At 35.1% G+C, this 10182-nt stretch overlaps 2 protein-coding genes across 2 annotated transcripts; one reads left to right on the top strand and one right to left on the bottom strand.

Moving 5' to 3' along the window:
• Positions 1-207: 207 nt before the first annotated feature.
• Positions 208-4353, bottom strand: LOC139430118 (uncharacterized). The gene has a single exon (XM_071196769.1). The coding sequence runs from the start codon at positions 4351-4353 to the stop codon at positions 208-210; it is 4146 nt and encodes a 1381-aa protein (XP_071052870.1).
• Positions 4354-8597: 4244 nt separating this feature from the next.
• LOC139430117 (uncharacterized) lies at positions 8598-9830 on the top strand. The gene has a single exon (XM_071196768.1). It carries the CDS (start codon positions 8598-8600, stop codon positions 9828-9830), a length of 1233 nt encoding a protein of 410 aa, XP_071052869.1.
• The last annotated feature ends 352 nt before the right edge of the window (positions 9831-10182 follow it).

Here is a 10182-nt window from a genome sequence, read left to right as displayed (position 1 = left end):
ACATTATGACCACGATGTGAACACTTCGATTTTTAAAAGGTAACTGAGGCACATATGATTTAAATTTACAATTAAACATAATTTTTTAAAAGTCAACTAAATAACAGCAGAATTTAACTTACAACTAAAATTACATTTAAACGCGATTCGCAATTCAACCATCGAAATCCTTTTTTTACAATTATATAATCAAAAAATATAAACTATTTATGATAATGGAGTGTTGATACGATAGTGACCCCACGCTAATGTACTCACCCCATCATCATTAATATAACGTTTCGAATCACGTGATGAAAGAGCCAATTTATTTTGTAGCATGGTATATATGCTATGCTTTTGACTTCTGAACAAGTATTGTTTCATGTAAATATCTCTTTTTGACGTTAAACATTCCAAATAATGTTCAAAGGTAATTTTGCGTTTAACCACAGCCTTCTTTACACCTTTAGCCTTTTTAGTGATACGGCCGGAACAGACCCTATTAGCGTACAATTTAGAACGTAAACCAATAAATTCTGACATGATTCTACCTGAATTTTCATCTTTCATCAACCCCAATACCGCTTTATTTTGTAGTGGGATGCTAAACTCATTATCCGGAAGATAATTTGACGTATCGAAGCGTTCTAAATTATCTTTTACGAATGCATACACATCATCTGTGGTAATGGACACAGTGAAGCTGTCGGTATCCATGTAGCACAATTGAATTTCAGAACCAAATTTAGGTTTCAAAAAATCATAATAAAATTGGTACATAAGTAATTTAGAAATTTCCAAAACTGCAAACCCTACATATAAGGGTTTATCGTAAACCACATGCAGATGTTCCATTTGAATAGCCGAAAATGTTTCCGTAAAAATTTTTATATTTTTAAAATTTAATTTAGCAATTAGACTACGTGCCCCTAATTTTGGTCTACCCGTTCTCTTACGTATATCTTCCCAACTTGTCACTAACCTCACATCGACCCTTTTATCTACATTTTCCATAGTTTTACCGAAAACCGCATTATTCATTAATTTAAAAAAGTCCTTTTCAAAACTATTTTTGGCAGTTTGGCGTAAATGTGTGTTAACGTCGATGTAAGGTTTAAGCCAAGCTGATTGTTTAAAAGATAAAATACGATTAATTTTTCTAACTATAAGACCGTGAGCGACGGCATGGTTTAAATTTCTATAATGAATTACATAATTTTTCTTATTAAATAAATTTGGAATAAGTCTTTTATCGCTTACGCTTTTAGAGTTTGGCGGGCATATATTTTCGGCTAGAAATGGTAGGTCGTTATGCAAATCGTGTAATTCGCGCGGATATTCAATATCAACGTCCAATATATACCCGTAATCTGAGGTATCGGATACGTTTCTAAATTCGAAACTTCCAATTTGGGCCGCATCCAACCAAACAAACTCATTAACGGGCATATATTGAGACATTGCCCATCCATAGAGGTTATTTGCATCCCAATACATTAAATAATTTGAAGGTAAATCGGTGTTGAAAGTACCATCGGCCATATATTTATTATTTCCCTTAGCGTGACGATGACCGCAAAACGAGATGCCCCCGCGAATTCCCTTTTTAATGAAATGTACCTGATCTATATCTGTTAAAAGTTCGAGTTTGATCTGCGTGAACTTAAGCATAGCATCCCAAGATAAACCTGGCGCTGTATAATAATGGACAGGGTCTAACCCATAAGTACTAAAACAAACCTCTCGAAACTTTTCAAAGATGTCTGCAAGTAAAAGTACATCGGTCTTTAGATATAGATCTGAATACTCACGTAAATTTTGACACCCGAATGTACGCCAAACGGTTTGCGCATGATTGTATTCATCTTCACTTATACCATCGAAGCTCAGCTTATTCATAAAAGCATCTTTAGAGGGTAATGATGTTTCACCCAATCTATCAATAGAATCAATATACTGATAAGGAAAAATACCCTTTCTTGTTAACAATTTAAACTGTTCGTGACGTATGAAAAATTTTTTAACGTGGATAAAGTCATCGTCCACAAGATTGCTGGCGAGCGAATCGAGAGAGGATGCCATGAACCTAAATGAATCTACAAAGCGCATTTTCATGTAGACGTTTTCAAAATCATCTTTGTGCTGTTTTTTAACGCGATCAACTAAAACGTTTTTACTAAAGCTAATGTATTTTTCCTTGTTGTTGGGTAAAACATCGATACCACCCTCCGAATCGATATCAGCTAATTCCTTTACGAATAAGTGTGAATCATACCCGCTAAAATTGTGAAGAAATATCGGAATGAAATTAGGGAGTTTGAAATTAAGGTTACACGTTGAATGTGCGGCACCTCTAAATCTGCCGGTAATATGACAATGGTCGTGAACCTTATTCTGATTAAAACCATCAAACGGTGACTTACAAATATGGCATAACGAAGCCGAATTAAATTTCAATTCCTCTTCAGCGGTTAGAGGTAGCATTGGTTTAATACATTTTAAATATTCGTTGTAAATAAATTTAACGTCCTCGATTAATTTTGAAACAAAAACTTTACCACAATCGAGGCCCGTATACGTTTCGAATTTATAATATTTAACATCGGATGTTGAAACGATATAATAAGCAAAGCTATACGGCATGTGTATATCTACCGCTTCGGTAAAAGATGTTGAAGTACTAGGTTCGCAAAACTCTACCGGCTTTAAAATCGATTCAAAATCCGCATATATAACAAAGGGAACGTTTTGAGTATTTTTATAATTATTAAATTGTAAAATATTTTCAGGCGTATACGAACCTAGAAAGTTTGGCCTTGAGCGCACATTTTTCGATGGTAAAATGGTTTTAATATGATTACAATCATGCAGTTGATGATCGTTTAACAACTTTTGTGTAGAAAAGCGTGTTAAACAACCATCGCAAAGGTGTACAGAATGACCGTGGTTGTATACTTGTTTAGAAATCAAACGTGATAGATTTACAATTAAAACGTAATGTCCGTGTCCATTTTCATATAAATAAAGTAAATTTATATGGGTATCCCGTCGATTTTTTGTAAAATAAATTGGCCCTTCCACCACGTATTCTTTGGATGATTTAACTAGTTCATAAATATTTATACTTAAATTATTTAATTGTTCAATTTTAGGAATGTCTTTTAAATGCACGGGAAAGTTTATATCTTTTAAATTTAATACGGTTGAAAAGTGCGGGTACGATGATGTTAAGTTTCTATTACTTTCAACCGGTCGCAGATGAGATACGAGACTCCAAGCTAAACAAGCGTTGTCATCGTAGTTTTTGATGTTGATGCACGCTTTCTTGGTAGCGATTGATTCAGGAAGCGGGATGTACGACGAGCCGGGTATAGGTTGGAATTTGTTGATGTTTAGAAGAAGGTATGAAATAGAGAAGAAGGCCCAACCGGACCCCCTCTCCTGAAACTCTTCAGCTTGATGGTTAATACTTGCCACCATCTCATCATAAGTTTCAATAAAATCGGCGAATTGTGTAATTATTTCGAATTTGGTATTAAAATTCTTTTCGGACGCGGTAACGGTCTCATCTCCATTTTCATTAATTGTTGTTTTAATAAAAATAGATAAAAGCTCGAGTTGCACCTTCACCGAGCCGTTCAGGTTCATGTAAGATGTGATAATATTTCCGACAGTATTTCGGGAACGCGCAAGATATGTGGAGATATCATCATTATCATCATCACGATCTCCGGATATTTTATAAGACGCAACTCGATCTTTGTAACAAGTTGCAATCTTCTCAACACCTTTCTCAACCTCTATCGTATGATTCATCCTGAGATGTGACTCCAAAGCCATATGATTTGTGAAAGAAATTCCACACAAATCGCATAGCTTTGATCTATTATCACCTGATAGCGGTTGAGGAAGGTGTTTAGAAGGTTGCAAAATTGACCTTACCGCCGACGTCGATGATGTAGATGGTGGTACATCGATGGTGGGTTTCGCTTTCGAACAATTTGTCATTGCAGGAGGTGGCGCTTGGCGTTGAGGACCAACTTCTAAACCATTATCACCCGATAGCGATTGAGGAAGACGTTTAGAAGGTTGCAAAATTGACCTCACCGCCGATGATGTAGATGGTGGTACATCGATGGTGGATTTCACTTTCGAATAATTTGCCATTGCTGGAGGTGGCGCTTGACGCTGAGGACCAACTTCTAAACCATGCACTAATCTTTTATGTCTTTGAAAACTATCGAATCTCGAAAAAGATTTATCGCATAAAGAACACTCGTTCTTAACGTTATTAGTATGCGAAAGTCGCGTGTGCCGATCGAGGTTCCTTTTGGCAGTGAACGACTTTTGACACTTATCGCACGCGAACATCTTTAAAGAGATTTGAAATTGACAGTGTCAAATATAAACTTTAACGAGAGCAACCGCTTATTAAAACTGCTGATGTTGCGAGTACCACAGATGACTGTGAAGTAAAAAGTTTCTAGAAATAATAGGTATTTATATTAGATAAAAATGCAAACTAAGCAGTTTTTATTAAATCGTCGAGGTTCAGTAAAGTTCAATGCACCACGTCAGTGGAAGTGTTAAATTACATTGTGGTTACAATAATGCTGAGCAATAGAATTATTGGTGTAAATGAAATACGGATAAATAGAAATTTAAAACGCTAATTAATTATAAGGATGTAATAAATTAAAAGTTTTTAAATAAATAATAGGATTTATTAATATTTAAGTTGACAATAATGTAAAGTAAATATACGTTTTACTTAGAAAAAAACATTTAAACCTAAACGATATTGTCTTTCGGTATCCAACTGTTATGGGATGAATCGAATCCTAACCACTTAACGAACACTTGATTCTTTCTTCTGTTTAACACTTTTTCAACAAGATACACATCAGGTTGTTTGGATCTTTGAAGTTCGAATTCATAAAAAGCTCCTTTAATAGGTTGTCCACTCATATCTTCTAATAAATAAGAAATTGGATTCGTAATTTGTGTTTTAACTATTTTAAATAACTCAGTGGTCCAGTTGGGTAAATATCCCTTATCGAAGACATGCTTATGCTTGCTAATGCGAACTACATCTCCAACATTAAAGTTTCCCTTACCGGCAATTTTAATATGATTGTACACCGTATTGAGAAGTTTATTTTCTACAGATTTCGAATTTATTTGAGATGGTTTCATTTTCGTGGTTGAATGCTTTGAATTATTATATTGAGTTGTAATAGCATCCAATAAGTGTAACCATTTATGATTTCCGTAAAGACTAAACATTTTATACAACTTTTGTTTTATGGTTCTAATTACGCGTTCAGCTATTGCAGCCTTCATTACGCTATACGTTGAATAATGATTAATTTTAAATTCCATCATCAACTTTTTGAAGAGTGTATTGTAAAATTCCTTTCCCTGATCAGTTTGTAGATTTTTAGGTACACGACCTTCAGAGAGAATTGAACGTAACGCGTGTATTACATCTGTTGAGGATTTATTTTTTAACGGCCGCATCCAGAGATACTTTGAAAAACAATCGATAACCACTAAGATGTATTTATGTCCAACATTGATTTTACCAAATTCAATCATTTCAATAAGATCAGCTTGCCATAAATCATCGATCCCCTTCAATATAGTTCTGCGTCTAGGAAATAAACGTCTAGCGGGACGATGAAGTTCTTCAACTATAGTTTGTTTCGCTTTCGATACCTGCATTCTTACGCTCATGGATTAGGTCCAACTTTTTTTTCTCCAATATATCTAGTCGTGAATTTATAGTGCTTTCCATATCAAGTAGACGATCTGCAACACCCTGTATCCCATTTCGTAGATTTGTTGTGAGTATATCAAATGCATTTAAATTAGTGTTGAATGATTTTGTTAGAGTTGTAATTTGCTGACCATTTAATAGGATTTCCGCGTTAATTTTTTTAATGTCGCGTAGGAGTGTAGAGTTTTTAATATCAATTTTTGTTGACACCTGATGTATACGTTTACTATGATCTCCAATAATTCTTTGAACGTCCGCTATTATGACCTTAATTTCGTTTAAGATTGTAGCTTTCAATGTTTCACATATTTCGTCCACATAAATTTTTATCGCACAATCATTTTCATCCGTCGGTTGTTGAACGTTAGATAGTTTACGCCCCTGGATATCATAATCTCCATCTACGGTTAAAGGGAATCCAATATGGCGTTGAGATGTAGTTAAATTCTCATCATTCAATACTTTATTCCGCGCAGAACGTAATGTACGACCAAACTTATCAATGCTCACACCACTCACGCTTGATCCACCGTTCATTGGTACGCATAAATTATTATTATTATTATTATTATATAACGCCGCTCTCCTTCAGTTCTTCTATAATGGATGTGATTTCATTAATATGGGAATTGTTTCCTGCCGCATGTGAAGCGTACAACAATTTCAATCGATCTACCAATTCGTTAACATCATCCCAATATTTATACTCAACGATTTTCGAGTTCACTTCAAGATGTCGTCCGGGTATTAATCCATCCCCCGACTTATTAAATGTAAATAAAGGTTTAATAATTTTAGTATACTTGTACGATTTATTTCCAACTATAGGACCCGTAAAATTTCGCTTATGCGCACCCGTATACGCTAGAACAGATTTGTAACGTTGTAGATCCTCTTCGGTATAGTTCGTAGGTCGTTTTAACTGTATAAGTTCATATAACCCCGTAGAGGCTTGTATGCGTTTTTCGCCTCCGAGAACAATATGAGAAGGTTTAAACTGGACAGTCTTCGATCCAATCATCCAATCGTTTTCATCAGGATCATAACGTATACCCATTCTCTCATCAATTTCTCCTCTTTTACCAAACGTATAATATAAATCCCGAATTTGATTCGGTAGATTTTCTATAGGTAAATCCTCCGCCTTCAATTTTTGTTTTGCATCCGGCGGCGTTTTAAATTCATCATCACTTTCAGGAAAAGTTAATTTTTTCCTAAATGCCGGAGTTTTAAAATCGGTTTCATCAAATTTCGTTTTAACGTCAACACCGACATCATCAGTAGGTTGATAGTGGTGATGGTAATGTACAGAAGAAGAAGGTTTCACTTCACTTAATTTATTAGTTATATCTTTTAATGAATCGCTTAAAGGCTGATGTAGTTTAGCGATAAGACGGTCATCGTTTTCTCGACCGAGTTTAAGCGCTAAATATTTTTTCTTAATAGTATTTGTTATGTTAATTATAGCTTTATCCCTCTCACGTATGGAACGCTTAGTCATTTCATCGTTATGTGACATGCTTACTCTCACAAATACCAGATAACAATGCAATAATTTAGTCCGGGTAAATAAATTTATCCATTCCTATACGATACCTTCCATCCTTTACTTCAAAATCTTTCATAATAATCATAGGGTTATATTTATCATCATTCCAACACCGTTTACAAGCGTCCTTGAAAACATCAAACTTCATGTCGGTGTTAACGTGTTCATCATACACATGTTTTAAATTAACCTCATCTTGTTTGAATAGAATTAAGACGTTTGCATTGTCTCGTATTAGGTGTTTAGGTATCCGCGTATAGGTTTGCGTAAGGTAGAACGAATCAATATTATTATGTCGGGTCAATTATGTATAAATTTCCTACTTAACATAAGAAATAACTCATTTGAGTGAAAATGTCACAGACGTTCACACTGGTCAGTACAAAAAGCGAAATCTCCGAAGACTATTATCCGCCTATAGAATTAGACCCTAACTCGAGTTACTCGCTTGGTCTTATTGGATTCTATACGTATAACAGTATACCAAACATTGAACAAGGAGTAAACGATAAATTTTACTTTACCGAAAAATTGCCCATTAATAAAAGCCGACAATCAACTATAGACGAGGGGGCATTACCACAGGAAATCAAAATTCCTACTGGTGCATATGAAATAACGGACATTGAGAAATTTTTACAAAAAGAGATTTTACGTCGTATCGGATTGAATACGGTTGATGATCCTGAAAAATTTTTTTCACTCAAGGCTAACAATAACACCTTGCAGTGTGAAATAAAAAGCGATTATTTTGAGATAGATTTCTCTCAACCAAATACGATAGCTTCTATATTGGGGTTTTCCAATCGTAAACTAGATGTATCGATAAAGCATAAATCAGATCTTCCGGTAAATATAATACGTGTGACATCCGTTCGAGTGGAATGTAATATAATTTCCGGCTCGTATTACAATAACAAATTATCTCACACGCTATATGAATTCGCTCCAACTGTGGATCCTGGTTTCAGTATAAATATAGAGCCAAGGAACCCCATTTATTTGCCAGTGGACACCGATCGTCCGATATCGAACATTACACTAAGATTACTTGATCAGCGTGGTAAATTGGTAAACTTTCGTGGAGAAGAAATTGTTATTAGATTAGAATTAAAACGAACTTCATAATGGGGCTGTTGTTCCAATTAAAAGCCACCGATCCTCAACAGCGTTCATCTATCAAAAGAAAACATTATAACTCAGGTGGAAAGAGAACATCTAGATCAGTTAAAAGAAAGACTTCATTGCGAGCGGACAACAGACGTTTTCTCGAGCAGTTGGGTTATCATGTCTACACAAAAGTTAAATATATACCGCGAACCCATCGTGGATAATTCGATCGCTAGAGAAGAAGTGCATAGTTACCATCCTTCCACAAATTCTTTTCAAAATAACGATATATTCACCATTGAACTAAACCAAGAAGATGTTTTATTTTCGTTCTTCGAAAGTTATATACGTATTGAGGGAGATTACAAAGAAAAATTAAACGATCCAACTGATACTATCCAGCTAACGCACAACTTACCAACATATCTATTTGAGTATATCGCATTTGAGCATAACGGTACTGAAATCGAACGGGTACGTGAACCCGGTTTAACATCATTGATTCGAACCCTACTTCAACAAAACGAAGTGGAATGCAAATCTTTAGAAATAGCTGGTTTAAAATGGCCACCCGAAGGAAATTTGCCTACAGTTAGTGCGAACAAGGATTTCACGTTTCAAATCCCATTAAGTCATATTTTCGGATTATTTAGGGACTATAATCACGTTATGAGAGGTCGCTTCAAATTTAGATTTGTTAGAAGTCGTACTGACTCCAATTGTTATAAATCTACATCAAAAGCCGATTCTAGCACCGCAGAGTTTACTGTAAAAACGGTTACATTGTTGGCGAAACATGTGTACCCAAGCCCATCTATAAAGATGAAGCTGTTAGATGGTTTAAATAAAAACGCAAACATTCCCGTACCGTTTCGGAAGTGGTCTTTTTATGAGCTACCTTCAATGAGAAAGGGAAATAAAGAGATTTGGTCGGTCACGTCAACAACTAACAGAGGTAGACCTCAATACGTTATAGTTGCATTCCAAACCAATCGAAAGGATCAGCCGAATTCAGATTGTACACTTTTCGATCACTTGAACATTATAGATCTTAAAGTATATCTAAACTCATACTGCTATCCATTCGAGTCGATGAATTTGGAGTTTGCGAAAGAAAATTATGTTGAACTCTATAAAATGTATACCGAATTTCAACCATATATTTGGGAAACATCTCGAAAACAACCGATTATGGATTTCGCAAGCTTTAAAAAAAGACCTTTATTCGTGGTGGATACCACTAAGAATAACGATGAAGAAGCCGCCCCATCCGCATCATGTGAGGTGCGTATCGAAATTCAAAGCGGTAAAGATTTTCCGCCTGATACAAAAGCATACTGTATACTACTCCAAGAATCCATGTATACATACAAACCTTTGAGTGGGGAGGTATCTGTAATTATAAATTAAATTACACATGAGGTCATATGTTAGTTTACAATATGAAGTTCAAAATCGCGGTTGTAGACGTTCAGGGGTTTTACATCAATTCTAAATTCGAAGTTAAAGAATTTACTCTTGTGGATATCACCACCGACTACATAATACATTTACACTTAAAAGCTAGTATACCATTCCAACAGTTAAACGTTCGAGATCGAAGATCAGTGAGATATTTGGAACGCAACCATCACAGGTTGCTATATAGCGATGGGTGGATAAATCAATCAGAAGGTCTAAATGTAATTGATACCTTAATTTCCTCCTACGATCAAATATTTGTTAAGGGAAATCAAAAGAAGCAGTTTTTGAAAACACGTAA

This window comes from Onthophagus taurus, chromosome 6 (genome assembly GCF_036711975.1).
Source record: "Onthophagus taurus isolate NC chromosome 6, IU_Otau_3.0, whole genome shotgun sequence".
NCBI classification, from domain to species: domain Eukaryota; kingdom Metazoa; phylum Arthropoda; class Insecta; order Coleoptera; family Scarabaeidae; genus Onthophagus; species Onthophagus taurus.
This window is presented reverse-complemented; position numbering and strand designations above follow the sequence as displayed.